Source organism: Zosterops lateralis (assembly GCF_965231275.1).
Source record: "Zosterops lateralis genome assembly, chromosome: 13".
NCBI classification, from domain to species: domain Eukaryota; kingdom Metazoa; phylum Chordata; class Aves; order Passeriformes; family Zosteropidae; genus Zosterops; species Zosterops lateralis.
This window is the reverse complement of record NC_139773.1, coordinates 3,471,064-3,489,750: the sequence shown is the minus strand read 5'-3', so window position 1 is coordinate 3,489,750 and position 18,687 is coordinate 3,471,064. Positions and strand designations below refer to the sequence as shown.

At 52.1% G+C, this 18,687-nt stretch overlaps 1 protein-coding gene across 1 annotated transcript; it reads left to right on the top strand.

Annotated features, from left to right (window-relative positions):
- Nucleotides 1-935: 935 nt before the first annotated feature.
- Nucleotides 936-18,346, top strand: LOC310914474 (dual oxidase 2-like; the record flags this gene model as incomplete). Its single annotated transcript, XM_083870630.1, has 33 exons — nucleotides 936-999; nucleotides 1,758-1,841; nucleotides 3,310-3,474; nucleotides 4,141-4,328; nucleotides 5,361-5,562; nucleotides 6,098-6,264; nucleotides 6,351-6,411; nucleotides 6,522-6,618; nucleotides 6,796-6,883; nucleotides 7,185-7,287; nucleotides 7,463-7,626; nucleotides 8,087-8,253; nucleotides 8,402-8,520; nucleotides 9,281-9,418; nucleotides 9,640-9,753; nucleotides 10,342-10,544; nucleotides 10,739-10,924; nucleotides 11,343-11,568; nucleotides 12,151-12,244; nucleotides 12,452-12,627; nucleotides 12,873-12,939; nucleotides 13,390-13,485; nucleotides 14,215-14,393; nucleotides 15,191-15,421; nucleotides 15,637-15,736; nucleotides 15,854-15,903; nucleotides 16,034-16,161; nucleotides 16,370-16,523; nucleotides 16,661-16,893; nucleotides 17,035-17,193; nucleotides 17,393-17,548; nucleotides 17,658-17,786; nucleotides 18,224-18,346. 33 exons carry the CDS (start codon nucleotides 936-938, stop codon nucleotides 18,344-18,346), a joined length of 4,611 nt encoding a protein of 1,536 aa, XP_083726756.1.
- Between the last annotated feature and the right edge of the window lie 341 nt (nucleotides 18,347-18,687).

Below are 18,687 nucleotides of genomic sequence, written 5' to 3'. Positions count from 1 at the left end.
AATTTCAATTAAAATAATGAAAATAAAATTAAAACCATTAATGTGGATGTGACAGAGCAGTGTAGGAAAAGCTGAAACCTTTGTGTTGCTACATCTCTTGGCAGCACAGTTCTTCTGAAATAGTGCTGATCTTTGGATACACACTGAAACAGGGACCAAGGGCCATATTTAGTGGAAAACCCTGTCTTGGAGTTAAATTCAGGTTTGGCATTTCTGTGCATGGAAAGGCATTGGTAGGTAGAATTGTCACATTTGTTACTCTAAATCACTTCACAGTTCAGAACTGGAAATTCCTCTCTTCTGCCAGGTGTTGCCTGGGATTTTGAATGTTCAGCTCCCAGTGATGAAATCTGCCCTGGATCCAGGGCTTTTGTGGAAAGAGAGGTGGGTAAAGCATCATGAGGAAGGCTGGTCAGGAGGGATGGCCATCAGGTTAGCTCAGAGAGGATCAAGTTGTCTTGTCTGCAGTACTCACACACTTTGGGATGTCTGACTGTGTGCCGAGGCTTTTCCATCATGTTCACAGCTGGATTTGCTCGGATGGGTCAATGCAGGAAAAATTTCCAGCTGAAATGTGCCTGTTTCTGTGATGAAGGTCTTTCTGTAACAGAGCAGACACAACTAGATGATGAGCTGTGAGCCTGTAGCTGGGATACCCCAAGGTCCTGCTCCAGCAGAAAGGAGTTCTCAGGTCAGCTGGCACATCCTGATAGAACTTTCCCAAGGTGATGGGGTCTCACAGGACTCCTGCCAACTTCCCAAAGCCCAAATAGGAGACACTGCTGATGGATGATGGCAGCAGTGAGGTTTTACCCAGCAGCAGAAACCACAAAAAGGAGCTGAGCTTTTGGTCTTTCTATGTTTCCAGTCTTCAGGAACAGCTCACCTCCAGCTCCCTCCCTCTCCTCTCCATTTGCAGGACTCTGCTTCCGAAGATGCAACCTGCAGCAGTGATGTTGAGTTTGCTTGTGATTCTGGTTGGAGCATGGACCTTGGGGAGTAAGTGATTTTTTACTCCCTTGGGGAAGGGAGTAAGTGATTTTGGGGAAGGGAACCCAAGGGGAGATCGTGGGTGGTTGATGCCCCTAAGGGGAATTTCTTCTGATCCACAGGACATCGTATCAGAGCAACTTAATCTAGTGGAAGGTGTCTCTGCCCATGGCAGGGTGGATGGAACCAGATGATGTTTATGGTCCATTCCAACACAAATTCTATGATTCTGTGATACAGTTTTTGAGGAAATAAGAAAAAATTGGAGCAAAGTGCAGGTTGAGAGACTGCCCTATGGCAGCTGAGATGAGTACACAGCTTGTAAGCTGGAACAGGAAGTATTTGCTAATATTAGCAAAGTGAAAAGTAATAAAAGTAATAACGTAATAAAAATTAACACGAAGGAAAGAAGGCTGATGTTGATGCAAAAGCACCAAGTCTTTCCTTGACTTACGTGGACATTGTAGGAATCAGAAATAAGGAGAGGTTTCTGATCCAGTGAGAGAAAGGGAGAAAAGGAATGTCATTTGGGATTAGATTGGTGGTGGCCACAAATTGATCTGGGGACATCAGCATCACAAGCATGAATTTCTAATTTGAGCTATTATCCCTCAAAACAAGTGCAAAACTTGTCTAAAAAACTGCATATTTGGGAAGCTTCAGAAAGAATATGAGAAAAGATCACAGTATAAGTACAATTCTTTAGTGGTGGTGCTTGTTTCATGCTTTTTTCATGCTGCTCATGAAGTGGGTGTTGTCTCTTCCAGGAGCCCAGGAGAGCATCTCCTGGGAGGTGCAGCGCTATGATGGATGGTACAACAACCTGCTGCACCACAACCATGGCTCTGTGGGTGAGTGCCTTGGGCTGGGAATGGTGGGATGGGGTGAGGTGAGCTGCCTCTTGGGCATCTGACTTGCTTGGTGGCTGAGACAGAAACCTGACCTGAGCCTGAACCTGTCACCAGACAATGCCACCTCCCATGGCCCTCAGTGGTTCCTGGATGCACCTGAGAGCCCTGTCAGAGCAGTGTGGAGGGGTCAGACAGCCCATGTCTGGGCATTGCCACATTTTGCTGTGGCCCAGGCACAATCTGCAGGTCATGCTGGTGTTGGATCACTCCCAGAGCAAAGCTGTGCCTTGGTGAGATGACTCAGAATATCCAAGACAGGGAGGACCCAGCTGTTGTCAGCGGGTGTTTCTGTGACGGTCAGGGATCACAGAGCTGCAAAAAAAAAATCTTTAGCCAAAATCAACATGCAATTCAACCAGGATTCAACACAAGGCAGAAGAGTTCATGGTCCAGGCATGCCAAACCTATTGATTTTCTGCCCTGCAGAGAGCTGATACTATGTCCTGGTTGGCACTGGGAGAGGCATTTGGGATTTCCCTGTGCCATGGGTGAGCTATTTCCTTGTGCCTGCAACCAGCCCATAGGCTCAACTCTAGATGTCCCTGAGGCAGGGACCAGGACAGATCAGTCAGGTTGTTATCTAAAACATTGATGATTCTGAATCCTCATTCCTGGCAGCCCAGGTTGGTCACTGCTCTGGTAACACACTGGCACAAGGTGCAGTGGCACCTGCACAGCTTCCTCCAGAGGGCTCTTCTATATTACATGTGTGCCACCAGCCCTTTGGTAATATCAAAGCCTGACAGGAAAAGCCAGTCCTGGCACACCAGGTCTTCCTCTTCTAGAGCAGACAGATGAGACCTTAACTTTTGGAAACCAACATATGGAAACTAAGCCACAAACTAAGACAGGAATTCAGGATTTCTCCCAGTTTTGGGGAGCTCCAGTAAAAGGAGCCCACCACACTGCTGACAAGCCTTTCAAAATCAGTGAGAAATGACCTCCTGCCTCTGGGCTTTTCAGTTTTGGGACCAGCAGTGCATGGAAAATCATGGTGTTTCATCTTCACACTTGTCTCGCTGCCTCTCTGGCTGTTCCCTCTCCTGTTCCCTGTGGTGCTGGCAAACACCACAATTCTGTAGGACTGCACAGTCAACATGGGACAGCTCAACATTCCTCCATCACCCACTGGGGCACCACTCCAGACCTCCAGAGGGCAACAGGGATGCACATGGACAGGAGAGGACAACTGGAAGAGAGGAAGATGGGAGGTGGAGGATCCCTCCTGGTTTTAAGAGTACTGATCCCAGTGTTGGAAGAAGTTTTGGGTGGTGATGCCAAAATTTGCATGTTCTTGGCCTCTCTAAGAACCTGTGCTATCCTCTCGCTGTTTTCTGGGACCTGAGCACACATCCATGTATCCTGCTATGGCTGTGAACCCATTCCATGTGTTTTTTTGGTGCTGCAGGGGCCAGGCTGCTGCGTCTCCTGCCAGCCAACTATGCAGATGGTGTCTACCAGGCCCTGCAGGAGCCCCACGTGCCCAACGCTCGCCAGCTGAGCAACGCCATCGCTCGGGGCCCCTCGGGGCTGCCCTCCCGCAGGAACACAACCGTGCTGGCTGTCTTCTTTGGTGAGACCTGGGGCCTAAACCCCCTGGAAAAATGGTGGTTTGGGTGGAAAAAGGGTGGTTTAGATGGAAAAAATGGTGGTTTCTCGCACACCCAAGGTCAGGCATTGGAGTGCTCCTCACCCAGCCCTCCACAGCAGACCCACATATGGATATCATACTCACAAAGCCTTGGGTAGGACTTTGTCAGCTAGGAGAGTTTGTATGGATTTTGGTGACCTTTGCCAGTCAACCCAAGTGCTGGTATTTGTCAGTTGGGAACTTCCTCGTTTCTTTTAGCAGTGGAGGTGCCCCATGGCAAAAACACCAGGCAGATCCAATAAGAGCTGTGCTGGGCTGAACTGCTGCAAGTTGGAGCAGTTTTTTCTGTCTGCCAGGAGTTCGGTGGGGTCTTAGGTCTCCAGGCATGGAGATGTTTGGGAAATCATAGAATCCCAGAATGTTTGGGTTGGAAGGGACCTCAGTGGTCATCTTGGGTTGTAAGGGACCTCAATGGTCATCTTGGTCCACTAGGCCAGGTTTCTTCAAGCCCTGTTCAGCCTGGCCGGGTTCACCCTTGCTGCACATGGTGGTCCCCTCAGTCTACCTACAGCTGCCCTCCCTGGTGTCCTGCTCCAGGTGCTGGCAGCAGTCCTGGCAGCTTGCTGACCATGCTTTGGTGTCTGTCAGGTTTCCATGTGCTCTTGGACATCCTGGAGACAGAGAAACCTGGTTGCCCTGCTGAATTCCTCAACATCCACATCCCAGCTGGAGACCCAGTGTTTGACCCTGCTGGCACTGGGGGTGTGGTCCTGCCCTTCCAGCGTGTCCGCTGGGCAGCAGAGACGGGGCAGAGCCCCAACAACCCTCGGGAACAGGTGGGTGTGGTGTCCTCTGCTCTTTGCCCTTCATCCTAAATTCTTCTTCACCCACCTTTGGGGTCCGTAGCAGCCAAGAGAATTCGCAAAAATAAAATGAGGGCACTGCTATGTCCCTAAAAATATACATCCCTCAAGTGTTTGAACCAATGAAATGAACCCAAAGTCAACTTCCAGGTTTCACATTCAGCAACACTAGTGATTGCCCAAGGTCAAAGAATCCTGGACAAAGAAAAGGTAATTAGGTCAGTTAATTATTGCACATGGTTTTAGGCACCAAGTCCTATCATTAATAATGTATCATAAAGCTGAGCTGGCACTGCCGCAAAGTTGCAGTGCTTCCCTGAATTTCAGTCATTTTGGAAAATAAATCCAGGTTTTCCCCAATTTCTCTGGATTTTGCTGTTCTGTTTGTGTTCCCCAGATTTCTTTGACGCTGGAGATCTTCCCAGCCAAAATCACCAAAGTGAAATACCCCCCTGAACCTTTCATGTGACAAACCTTGAAGAGACTAGTTTAGCAAGTCATGTTTTGATCAACGTTTAAAAGCTTAAAAAATTGGAAACTCCAATGTTTTCAGGATAAAAGTATGTTTCCATGCAGACATTTGGCAAGGGGGATACTCACCATGCTGCCAGCAGCAGCGGGACTTCCTGCTGCAAGATCAGAGGGGACAGCTCTGGTGTTCCCAGTTTCCCCAGAGATGGGTTTAGTCCTCTTCCAGCCTACATAGGAACTCACAGATGTCTGCTTCTGGACACAGGCAAAATAATTGGGGAAAAAACAATCCCAAATGTACTCTTGAAAACCCTGTATCTGATCTTTTCCTCTACCTGCCCCTAATTCCTGAAGTTTGCATAGAGATTGTTTGTGTATTTATTTGTTTCCTGAGAGCTCTCGTTAAAATAGGGTTAGAACAGACTGCTTTGCAAGAACAAAAGAGACTGACTCAGGCTTTCCAGACCTCCTTTTTTACACCTTTCCAGTGAAATCCTGGCACCTGTTAATGCCTCTTCCTTGTGCCTGCCCTAGACCAACAAGATGACTGGCTGGCTGGATGGTAGCTCCATCTACGGCCCCTCACACTCCTGGAGCGATGCCCTGAGGAGCTTCCTGGGGGGACAGTTGGCATCAGGCCCCAACAGGAGCCTCCCAAGGCAGACAGATGGGAGAGTTCCCATGTGGAAGGCACTGGATCCATCCACGGGACAGGGAGGTCCCCAAGGGATCTACGGTAATGGTGGCATTCCAATAGCTTTTCATCCCTGACTGAGAGCAGGGGGAGCAGGAGGTCTCTGGAGCTGAACACAGAGTGGACTCCAGGAAAGGGGAAAGAGCAGAAGAGGCAAGGAGGGAGGACATATGGGTCAGGAGAGCTGTGGGAGAGCAGGCAGTTTCCCAAGGGGGAGGAAGGGTTGAGCACCAGTGAAGGCATCCCAGCAAGGACACTCGAGGCCACATGACCAGGCAGCAGTGTCAGAGACCAGCTCTGATCCCAGGTGAACTTCTTTGGGGGAAAGGGCTGCTGCTGATACAAACCCACCCAGCTTCCTTTGAATCCCTCACCTGCCCAACATTTGGTCCGTGCTGGGGGCCCGGTGCTGCTTCTCACTTGCCCAGGTTGCTGGTTTGCCTGGGGAGGAAGGAAGGGCGAGGGGACAAGGGGACACTGGGCTGGATCCACAGGGCTGGGTGTGCTCCTCCAGCCATGGGCAAAGCTAGACCCAGTGGTGACATTCCCCCACTGATGGTGATGGTGGCTCTTGCAGACCTGGGGAGTGCCTGGGGGAATGAGAACCCCTTCCTGCAGGCTGAGAGCATTGCCTGGTTTCGGTACCACAACCACCTGGCCACAGCACTGGCCCAGAAGCATCCTGCCTGGTCCGATGAGGATCTCTTCCAGCACACTCGCAAGAGGGTCATCGCCACCTTCCAGGTGAGGGAGGGAACCCCCCCAGCTCTGCTGGGACCCACCAACATCTTGCATGGTTCTGGCCCTGACCCAGCTTCCCTGTTCCCTAGAGCATTGTTCTGTATGAGTGGCTGCCGACCCTGCTGGCCACACAGGTCCCGGAGTACCAAGGTGAGGCAACGGAGCGTTGGAAACAGGAGTAGGGGGGCAGGGGAGCTGGTGGGTGGGGAAGGAGAGGGAGCTTGGCCCCTTTTCCCTCCAGCATGGCTACTGCCCCACAGGTTACCAGCAGCACCTGGACCCCAGCCTCTCTCCAGAGTTCGTGGCAGCTGCAGGGCAATTCCTGGCCACCATGGTGCCTCCAGGTGTTTACAAGAGGTGGGAGCAGCCTGGAGGGACTATGGGACTGCCTGTGGGGAGGGAGATGCCCGAGCTGGGTTGGTGACTGGGAATGGTCTATGTTGGGATGGTCTCTGTCCCTTCCCCATGTCCTGCCTTTGGCTCCAAGCAGCCGTGGCTCAGGGCAGTGGGTCCAATCCTTCTCTGTTGTTCCAGAGACACCAAATGCCGGTTCCAGAACGTGTCTGTCTCCAGTGGCACATTCCCAGCAGTGCGGCTCTGCAACAGCTACTGGAGCAGAGAGGTACAGGGGAGGGAGCACAGGGGTCCTGAGGATGTGGCAGGCTGGCCAGGGGGGCTTCATCCCTTGCTCTGTGTTATGGAGCACTCCATAAGGGAAATTGGGTGCAGAGCATGACAGCCTTCAGCTGTGTCAGGCTCAGACCTGAAGGCTGACTTGATGTGGAGAAAATGAGCCTGGAAGAGGTCCCAGATTCCCCTATGCCATGAGTCTGCACCTCTGGGGGCACCAGTTCAGGGTTGTGGGGCTACTTTCTGTCCTCTCTCATGCAAAAGGACACACTTGCTCTTCCCATGCCTCTCAGAGCCCTGGGCTGCAGCAGGCAGAAGATGTGGACAACCTCCTGCTGGGCATGAGCTCACAGATAGCAGAGCAGGAGGACAACATTGTGGTGGAAGATCTCCAAGGTCTGTACTGCAGCTGTGCCTTGGCAGGGGACCCCCCATGCCTAAATCTGTGCTGGGAGCAAGGTGGGGAAGCAGGTCCCACTGCCTCCTCCATCAGCACCCAACCACATGCTTCAGCTCCTTTTCAGTGGAGGTGCAGAGAGCTACAGGACACATCAAGCATGTCCCCCCACAGATTACTGGTATGGGCCCCTGAAGTACTCCCGCACTGACTACGTGGCCAGCTGGGTTCAGCGTGGGCGAGATTTCGGCCTGCCAACCTATAACCAAGTCCGGCAGCATTTTGGGTTGAAACCTCTCCAAAACTGGTCAAGCCTTGCCCCACACCTGGAGCCAAAGGTAACAGGGAACCGGTCTGGAAAAGGAATGTATGTGGGCCAAAGGATGATTCCAGGCAGGAACTGAATTCTGCAGTATGATAGGAAGAGGGACATCAGTGCATGTCATGGCCTGGCTGATTTTCATGCCTGCAGGGGATAACTGGGTAATTTTCATTCTTGCATTGGGGTAACTGTGTAATTACATGGCATGAATGAGCCATCCTGCCCCAGTGCTAAACTCCCATGCCAATGGGCACTCTGCTCCTCCTAGAGCTGAATGCTCTGGGAGTGATGCTCAGTTGCTCAAGTTCAAGCCATAAGCTCAAGGCTGTATGAGGCTCAGCATCCTCCCATCCCACAGATGTGTGTGATGCCTGGGAAACACACATTCCTTACACCTCCTGAGACTTGCCAACACTTTTCAGTGCCCTGGCAGAATTCCCTGTGCTCACAGATGTGTGGTGGGGGTTTCTCACCAGGTCCTGCAGAAGGTGGCTGCCCTGTATGCCAACAACATGGCTGGGCTGGAGATGCTCCCTGGAGGCATGCTGGAGGCTGATGGCTCCCTCTTCTCTACCATCATCCTGGAGCAGTTTGTGCGCCTGCGTGATGCCGACAGGTTTTGGTTCGAAAACACCAAGAATGGGTAATGGCCTTGTCCCTGTCTGGCAGCGGCTCTGCAAACCCCAGTAACACATGAAAACTGGGGCTGGAGGAAAAAGCATCCTCCAGCTTCCTCAGTTCCCTCCTGTTGCTGGCCAGTGACACACTTGTCTCCACGTCCTTTTCCTCAGGCTGTTCACAGAGGAGGAAATCAGGGAGATCCGTAACACCACCTTTCACAGTGTCCTGACTTCTGTCACCTATGCCAAATCCACAGACCTCCAGCCCCACGTGTTCGTTTGGAGAGAGGGTGAGTGCAGTGTGCAGTGGGAGGGCACAGGGAGGGAATGGCTCCAGCAAGGCAGCAAGGAAAACAGAGTCATCCCAGTGACACAGCTGGTGGGTAAATGACACAGGGAACATAGCAGGTTTGGAGTTTCTCAAGCCTCAACCTGCTATGACCCTAAGCCAGCAAAATGGGCACAAAATGCAAGGGGCTTGTGAGCAAGACGTTGATGCATGATGCAGATGTTGAAAGAGGGCTGAAGTGCAGACATGATCCCAAGGGGAAAACATATATTACTGTTTGGCAAAGTGCCTTTTCCTCTTGGAATCTTGCCATACTCTTCCCATTTACTGTATGCATTTCATTTGGGTAACATTCCAGACCTTGCAAGGTGTTTGTTTTCCCTTGGCATGCATTCATTGTAATCACATCAGGAGGTCTCCCTAGATTTGCAGCATCCAGAAGAGTGGAGGCTCTGAGCCCCAGTTTGCTGTGGCCCAGGGATGCCTCTTGGTCAGCCCATCCCAACAGGAGAGGTGATGGTTCTGAACCTCCAGAGCACTTGAGTCCGGTTTTGTGCTTGGTTTGCTCTGGCAGGCAAAGGTTGAACCCAAACCCAAGGGCTGTTCCCAAGATCTGGAGTTTAAATCAAGCACCCCGATTTGCAGTGCTGGGTCACTCAGCCATGAATCCCATCAACATCTTAATGCAGAGGTTCCTGGGGGTGATGGAGGTGAGCTGGGTACAAAGTCAGTGACACTGACAGCCTGTTTTCCCCTTGCAGGGGACCCATGCCCCCAGCCCCAGCAGCTGACAGCTCAACACCTGGCCAACTGCACGCCCATGATGGTGCTGGACTACTTTGCAGGCAGTGGTGCAGGCTTCGGGATCATCATCGTTGTCCTCTGCTGTCTGCCCCTGGGTTTGTCACTCTGTTCCTTCTTCCTGTCACTCTTCTCCTCCACCTCTCCACCAGAGAAAAGGGGCTAAGTGCCCACGGACAAAGCACCTCCCAGCAGGAGCTGCTGAGTCCTGGTCACTACTGAGGTGCTTGAGCTGGCAGGGTCTTGGGCACCAGGAGGGAGCCAAAAGGGAAAAAGATCTTTGTGATTTCTCATGCCTCCTTCTGCCATGTGTCCTCAGTGACTCTGTTTGTTGCCTGGGTTGTGGCTGCTTTCCGCAAGAGAGATTTCAAGAAGCTGCAGAGGAAGCAGGGCACCAGCGTGCGCAGGGAGGTGTCCGGCGAGGCCATACACGGTAAGGTGCCACCACCAGCCCTGCCATGGCACCTGGTGGTGCTGCTGCAGTCAGGGCACACACACTGAGGCAGGGCTGGGCCTTATACCCAGGTGGGATGTAGGGAGGAACTGTTTCCCCAGGAGCACAGTCAAGCAGTGGAACAGGGAGCTCAGAGAACTTGGTAAGCCATCCTATCCAAGACCTGACCAGATAAAGCATTGAGCAGACTGACCTGTGGCTGGTCCTGCTTTGGGCAGGAGGCTGGGCAAGATACCCTTTCAACCTGAGTCATCCTACACCCCTGTAATTCCAGTCCTTCCCAGATCACACCTTGCCTGAGGGAAACCTGTGCAGAGCAATTGCACCAATAGCTCCTGGACAGGGACAGTATCTCCTTGCTCTGCACACTGGAAAAATCCTGCCTCCCTGCTCACAGTCTGTACTCCTCCTGTGTCCATGTGCTTGAGCTCTGCAGTTAGGGGATCATCGTTATTCCTTTGAGATATGGCTGGTCATGAAATCACTCCCAAACTACCTCTTGGTGAAGGAGGCTCTCTGAGATGAGTAGGAACCTTTCCAGCTGAGTCCTGTGCTCTCTCCCACCAGCCATAGAGTGGCATGGGCCCAAGAAAGACAACTCTCCTGTCTACATTCAGCTCCAAGCTGACAAAGTGCTCAAAGTGCTGGATAGCAGAGGGTCTGTGCTCCGGAGCATCAACCTGAAAGCCCACCAAAGAGTGGAGGTGATCCTCTCCAACAACAAAGGGAACAAAGCTCTGCTCCTGAAGAGCCCCAAGGAGTATGACCTGGTAAGTACCAGAGTGTCTGGGATATGACACCTTCCCCTGGACCCTCCACAGTCCTCTGCACCACTCAGCTGGGGGCACTGGGAGCAGTGTAAGTCCTTGAAGGGAGGTTGTGGCCTCCTGAGAACCACCACATCCAGCAAATATCATGGAGCTGAGCCTCTGATGATTACAGCCAGTTGGTGGGTCCTTTGCAGGTGCTGCTCTTTAGTGAGGAGGCTGAGAGGTGCGTCTTTGTCGGGAAGCTAAGAGACTACTTGAAGGAGAGCAGATTTGACCTGCATCTGTCTGAGATGAAGGAGCAGAGTCTGATGAAACGAGCAGTCACTCAGGAGCAGAGAAAACAAATTCTGGAGACTTTCTTCAGGCACCTGTTTGCTCAGGTGTGTAGAGGTGTAGCAAGCCCTGATGCATGGGGGAAGGTATTTCTGTGTTAAGCAATGAACATTGGGGTTGGTGCTCTCTGTAAGAGTTGGTAAGCCACACACAAGGAAGCTGCCAACACTTCCAGAACCAAGGGATATTTTCCTTTGCAGAAGACAAAAGGAGATCTGCTGCAGTGATACAAGTGTCTAAAGTAACAGAGACTATTGGGTGATGTAACAGGTCTCCAGAGTGGTCAGTCACGTGGAGTGTGAAATGTCACATTGTGTAGGAGAGACATGGGACTTTCTCCATGGTATCTGCCATGAATTTTGTGCCAGAGAACCACAAGTCTTTGTGCAATAGGTCAGAAAGTAAACAACAGCCTTCTGCTCTGCCATCACTTACCACATTTCTTTTGTGGGACACAACCTGCAGGTGCTGGAAATTAACAGATCCGATGCTGGGGAGCTCAGCTTTGAATCTTCACAAAAGGCAAAGGAGTCTCTTATGTGTGAGCTGAGCAGGGCTGAGTTTGCTGAAGCCCTGGGGCTGAAAGAACACTCCATGTTTGTGGATTCCATGTTCTCCCTGGCTGACAAAGATGGCAATGGCTACATCTCCTTTCGGGAGTTCCTGGACATCTTGGTGGTCTTCATGAAAGGTGGGAGCTGGAGCTGCTTAATGCCTCTATCTGTAGCCCTTGGACCCATTTCTAGGCTCTGTCAGAGTGGAGGACAAGATTCATCCAGCAGGTCAACCTATAGACACTGCTACAGATTAAACTTTCCTTCACCTAGGACAGCTTCAGCTTGGGTTATGGGGCATGACAACATAATTGTGTTTTCTGGAAGATGGTTCATGAGGGGAGCTGTCTTCCACCACCACAGACATGTCTGCCCTTTCTCCTGAAGGGACAGAGCATGCTGTACTTGAGAGGTCATAGCAGCTGTGTCAGATATCTGATTCTTCCTAAATGACCACTGGAATGGTGGATTCATAGGTGGAGATGTTGAGTGACAGATTCAATCAAAACAACTCCCAGAAAAATCATGGCTCTGCAAAAGCACACTTTGACTTTGAAAAATAATGCACAAGAAAGAATGTATGTTTACCCAATATTTCACCTTGCACTTGAGAAAGTCAAGTGGGAGGGTGAGGCTTCACTGCTGCAGGGTCCAGACATTCATCTTTGTTGATGAAAATAGGATCTCGTTCTTACTTTGCCTCTTCCTCTCCCCATCAGGGTCCCCAGAAGAGAAGTCCAAGGTGATGTTCAGGATGTATGACATTGATGAGAATGGGTTCCTCTCCAAGGAGGAGTTTCTGAGGATGGTCAGGTACTCTTCCTCCTCCTCTCTCCTAATGTTTTCACAATGTTCATAGACATGTCTTCAGAAGCAGCTCCCAGTTTCTGTGCTTCAGGTCCTATGAAGACCATGGACTTGCAACCAAGATCCCATTTCTCCCATGAAACTGGTCTGTGACTCTGCCCTGTGTTATTTGAGGGACTCAGCCAGTGTTCCCATCTTGCCTCCTTGCTCCAGGTCCTTCATTGAGATCTCCAACAACTGCCTGTCAAGAGAACAGGCTGAGCAGGTGACCGAGTCCATGTTCCAGGCCTCAGGATTTCAGGACAGGGATGAGCTGACATGGGAGAATTTCCATTACATGCTGCGGGACCACGACAATGAGCTTCGGCTCACCCAGCTCTGTGTCAAAGGTCAGTGGGCACGAGCAGTGGGATGCCCCAGGTCCTGCAAGGCTGGAGGTGGTGGCCAGCACCCAATATGGAATCTCAAACCTTGGCCCATCCATCTCCCCACCTAAACTGCAGTAATGGGGCATCAGCTGTTGCTTCATGTGTGACGTTTTGGGTCAGTTCAGAGTTTTTCCCTGCCCACAGGAGATTCCTGAACTTGGTCTTGCACCTTCTGAATGGCTGTTTGTCCTTTTGTCTCCCCAAAGGTGTCCCTGAGGTGTTCAAGCAAAATCTGCACAACTGTGTCTCCTTCATAAAGAAAGATCCAAAAGGGTAAGCTCCCTTCCTTAGTGTCACTGTTGCTATTCCTTCTCTTGCTGCCCTGGCTCACATCTATCCTTCATCCCAAGCCATTCAACAAATGCTCCCACCAGATGTTGGAACTCCCAGCACTAGGGAAGGGGTAGGAAGTGCATGGTTGGTGCTGCAGTGGGGCTGCTGTACTCCTCCCCAGGCAAAGCCAGAAGGGGGGAATTGCATCCTGCAGAGCCCTATTGCATCCTCTGTGTGGAGATGGGAGTCCTGCATTGCTTTTCAGACAGAGAGGTTATCTTGGAGTGAATCCACACCATGTGCAATTGAAGTTAATGTAGGCAGGCTTCTGGGAAAGAGCTGGACACGTTCCCAGCTGAGCCTGAGATGGGAAGTAGAGAAAAGGGGAAAATTTTGGGAAGCACTTTGGGGAAATGGAGCTTTGGGCTAGACATAGTTCTATTTCCACAGCACCATCTCAGAGGAGAAGAAAGACCCAAGTCTGGACACTGTGAGTCACTACATGGAGCGAAAAGGCCAAGAACTCAGGAAGAGACCAGGAAGAAAGTGAGTCCCCTCGCTGGCTGTGCCTCTGGGGCTTGGGCTCATCCTGTTTGCTGTTTTTCACATCTCCTTGTCAGACTGCCAGTCAAATGGCACTGCTCCAATGAGGCTCTTATTGGCCAAGGAGCTACAGAAACAGTCCCATCTTGGCAGGACAGTGCTGTAGCTGGGTCTGGGTGATGTGTCTCTACAAAAAAAAAAAACCTCAAACAAATGAAGTGGCCAACTCCAGAAGTTGGCAGACTGGGTTTTTAGAGCACAGTTCCTGCCTGTGCTCCTCTGCTTCTTGGGCTGCTGCTGGTTCACCTGGGTCGCCTAAGAGCTGCCAGAGAGAACTTGGTCCTCCCTGCTCTGGCAGCAGCAAGTATTTCTTCAAGGACGCAGTTCAGCTGTTGTTATTGATGGCCAGAATATCTTGCTTTGCCTTAATTGCACCAATTGAGGAAATTCTCCTTTTGTGGATAATTTTTGACAGTTGAATATTACTGTGAAATTTTCTTTTACAGTTCTTATCTACCATTTCACTTGTGAGTCACTGCCTCTACATTTGTTACAAGCTTTTGAAGGCATTGTAGAGCAGGCTGACCTGAGATCACCCTCTGACAGTGTGCTCTGCAGGTCACCCCTGTCACTGATGTGCAGGGGCACTTTGAGAGGAAACCCAAACCTGGGCCCTGAGCCAATGCTTGCCAGGGAAACCTCACGGTGACACAGCACTCCTGTGTTTGCCAGGGTGAACCAGTACCAGCTGCATCTGTACACGGAAGCACAGCGGAAGAAGTACGAGAGGAACAGGGTTCAGCAGAAGATCCAGGAGTTCAAGCGCTTCGTTGAGAATTACCGGCGCCACATCGTCTGTGTCGTCCTCTTCTCTGCCATCACCGCTGGTGTCTTTGTTGAGAGAGCCTACTGTGAGTGCCCACCCAGCCCTGCTGCCTGCCTGGGGCATGATGGGGACTTGCCCAGCACAGCTCTGGGCAACAGTGTCAGTCCTCCCCCGGACTGAGGGTCCCCAAAGGATCACTGAGGTTGGAAGGGATCTCCGGAAGGGTCTGGTCCAATGCCCTGCTCAGAGAAAACCCTTTTCCAAAGCTGAATGAGGCTGCTGAAGGCCTTGTCTGGAGAAGGTGTGAAGAGTTCCAAGGATAGTGATTCCACCACCTGTGCTGGTTTTTGACCATCTTCTCTGTGAAGAATTTCAAGAATTCAAACCTGAATTTTCTGTAGTGAAACTTGTGCTCTTGCCTCACATCCTTCCACAGTGCATCCCTGAGAAAGACTTGTTCTGCGTTCCCATGAAATGGCTGCAGACAAGCAGCTGCCCTGACCCCTTCCTTTAGCCTGAACAAGCCCATTTCCCTCAGCCTTTCCCTTACATAAACATAGCTCTGTGATGTCCTCCAGCTCCCACCCATCCTGGTGTTCTCCACTGGACTTGTTCCAGTTTATGGACACCTCTTGTATTGGATTCCCCAACTGAGGCCACAGTCCCAAGGTGCAGATTCCCAGGTGGACATTCTCCTCCCTGGATCTCCAAGGATACCCTGTCATCCAGCAGTTCTGGCTCATTGTGCCCCTTTCCCCATACAAACCCAACCCTGGTGTCCTGTTTTTGGTGGAGTCACATAGGTGGTTGTCCCTTTGTTGCAGGAAGGGTCATGGCCCTCAGGGCTGGGCATGTGACACCCCTTCTGCTCTCTCTCTCCAGACTATGCCTTTGCATCCCCCAGCACTGGAATTGCACAGACCACCTTCGTGGGGATCATCATCTCCCGGGGAGCAGCTGCCTCCATCTCCTTCATGTACTCCTACATCCTGCTCACCATGTGCCGCAACCTCATCACCGTCCTGCGGGAGACCTTCCTCAACCACTACATCCCCTTCGATGCCGCTGTCGACTTCCACCGCTGGATTGCTATGGCAGCCCTCATTTTCTCAGGTAGGTTGGCTGCTGGGGGATTGCCACCCACAAGCAGAGGACCAGCCCATCACACCATGGCAGGACCAGGCAGAAGCTTAGAGACATTGCAGAGACACAGAGGCCTTGCACTATGGAAGAGGAGGAATCTTTGGGTCCCTGGAGACACCAGCAGTCTGACACATTTCCATCCACATCAAGTGATGCTTCTTTCTCTGTGTTCCTGTCTCTTACAGTGCTCCACACTGCAGGTCATGTAGTGAATGTCTACATTTTCTCAGTCACACCTCTCAGTGTGCTGTCCTGCCTCTTCCCCAGTGTCTTCACAAATGATGGGTAGGTGGAATTTGAAGCAGAGTCCAGACAGGGTGTCCAGGTCATGGACAGAAATGAAAATGGAAATTATTAGTTTATTCTAGTTATTCCATGATGCAATGTCTTGTCCTTCTCCAGGTCACAACTCCCACAGAAGTATTACTGGTGGTTCTTCCAGACTATTCCAGGTGACAACACCTTGCAGACAGACCTGCACACCTGTGCCCAGCATGGGCAGTTCTCTGCCTAGTCCAGTTAGAGCTCCTATGGGGCTGCCCTGTTCTCCCCCACAGGGCTTCTCAACTCTTCCTCTTACAGGCATGACAGGAGTGCTGTTGCTTGTGGTTCTTGCTGTGATGTACGTGTTTGCCACCCACCACTTCCGGCGCGTCAGCTTTAAGGGCTTTTGGATCACTCACCACCTCTATGTGCTGCTCTACATCCTGGTAAAGGATTTGGGCTGGGAGGGAGGGATGGTGCCAATGCACTGCAAGCCAGTAGGTCAAATCAGTGCAGCTGATGAGATGGAATAGCTTGGGGTACTCCCAAGGGAGGTGCTAGTCCCAGTCCTGGCTCCTCACTGCTGTTGAGCTGTGGCCAAATCATTCCTGGGGTGATGACTCACCTTGCTAAAGGGTTCTGCTCCCTGCCCAGGTCATCATCCATGGCAGCTACGCACTGATCCAGCAGCCCCGTTTCTACATCTACTTCATCATCCCAGCTCTCATCTACAGTGCGGACAAGCTGCACAGCCTGAGCAGGAAGAAGGTGGAGATCAGTGTGGTGAAAGCTGAGCTCCTGCCCTCAGGTACCACAACATCCCTGGCCACACAGCCCAGCCCAGCCCAGGCTCCCTGCAAGAGCATCAGGGGCTGCAGTGATGCAGGAACATCAACTCCTCAACATCTCCAACTTAATAGAGCCCCTTCCCCCATCTTCCCACAGGTGTCACCCACCTGCAGTTCCAGCGGCCGCAGGACTTTGACTACAAGTCCGGGCAGTGGGTGCGCATCGCCTGCGTGGCGCTGGGCACCACCGAGTACCACCCCTTCACGCTGACCTCAGCTCCGCACGACGACACGCTCAGCCTGCACATCCGCGCCGTGGGGCCCTGGACCACCCGCCTGCGGGAGCTCTACTCTCCCGAGAACCTGGCCCTCCTTGGCACACTGCCCAAGGTGAGCCCTTTCCATGGGGACATCTGAGCCCAGGAGCGTCTCAGCAACTGGTTGTGCCAAGCCTGAGGCACTTCTCCAGCCCTGAGGGCTTCCAAGACCTGGGCAAGCAGCGACTTCTGCTAACAGCTGACTCTCTTCCAGCTGTACCTGGACGGGCCTTTCGGGGAGGGCCACCAGGAGTGGAACAAGTTTGAGGTGTCGGTATTGGTGGGAGGAGGCATCGGGGTGACACCCTTCGCATCCATTCTCAAGGACCTGGTCTTCAAGTCATCCATAAACTCCAAGCTGCTGTGTAAGAAGGTAAGAGTATCTCAAAGACAAGCTCCCCTGAGAGGTTGGACTCAGTGACCTCAGAGGTGTTTTCCAACCTAATTGATTCTGTGATTCTGAGATGCCTCCTGCTGCTGCTGGCCTCTTTGGGGGTAAAATCCTCCATGGAGTCCATGGACATTCATAAAGATGCTGGCCCCACTCTGGGCCTCATTTCAATGTGCCACAGATCTACTTCATCTGGGTGACGCGCACGCAGCGGCAGTTTGAGTGGCTGACAGACATCATCCGGGAGGTGGAGGAATCAGACAAGAACAACTTGGTCTCTGTGCACATCTACATCACACAGCTGGCCGAGAAGTTCGATCTGCGCACCACCATGCTGGTGAGCCTGGATATCCAGTGGGGTGGATGCCAGGCCATGCCTTGCCAGGCTGTGCAGGGCCATGCTGGGCTGTGCTGGGCCATCTGACATGCACCAATCTCCCTTTCAGTACATCTGTGAGCGGCACTTCCAGAAGGTGCTGAACAAGAGCCTGTTCACGGGGCTGCGCTCCATCACCCACTTTGGGCGCCCTCCCTTCGTACCCTTTTTCAGCTCGCTGCAGGAGGTGCACCCTGAGGTCAGTGTCTGCCTGGGGGTAGGAGGAGGTGCACCCACTGACCATTGTGGAGGACTGGTCCCAGCCTCTCCACAAGGTCCTGGAGACCTCAGTGGCATCTGCACCAAGAACAGAGTGGAAGGGGAATGAATCCCTTTCCCTCTGGGGCCAGGCTGAGCTGCAAGAGTCAGCAATGCCCCAATACGAACCAAACACCCCCTATTGCAGGACTCCTACTATAACCACTGACCAGAGCTGGGAGGGCTCCTATCCTTCCTCCATGGCTCTGGCAGCTCCATGGGAATGTGACAACCTCCCCAAAATTCTCTGGAGGCTGACAACGACTGCTCAGCCAGCATCCATGCCCAAAGCTGTCAGAGAGCAAGGGATCGAGAGGGTCTGGACTGTGGGGAGAACTGGTGCTGCAGTCTGACCCCTTTGTCTCCCTCCTTCCCCAGGTGCAGAAGATTGGGGTGTTCAGCTGTGGCCCGCCTGGGATGACAAAGAGTGTGGAACAAGCTTGCCGGCAGATGAACAAGAAGGACCAGACCTACTTTGCACATCACTATGAGAATTTCTGACCCTACCCCACACTGTTCCACCCTCTGGCTGCAGCTGCATTTTTTCACCCCAGCACCTAGCAGCCATGGTCCTGAGCTCCCACCCAACCACCCTTCCCAGGTGAAAGCCATCCACAGCTGAGAGCAGGGATACTGAGACCTGCAGAGCAGAGACTGGTGTGTTAGTAAAGCCTTGCCATCCCAGCACTGCCCTACATGGCCCCAGTGTGAACCCGTGAGCCCAGAGCATCCTACTACCATCCACGCATCCCATCCCTGCAGCCCCACACCCAGGGTCACGCTGGTGTGTCCCAATCCAAAAAACCCCACTCTTTAAACCCAGCTCTGCCACCTTAATCACA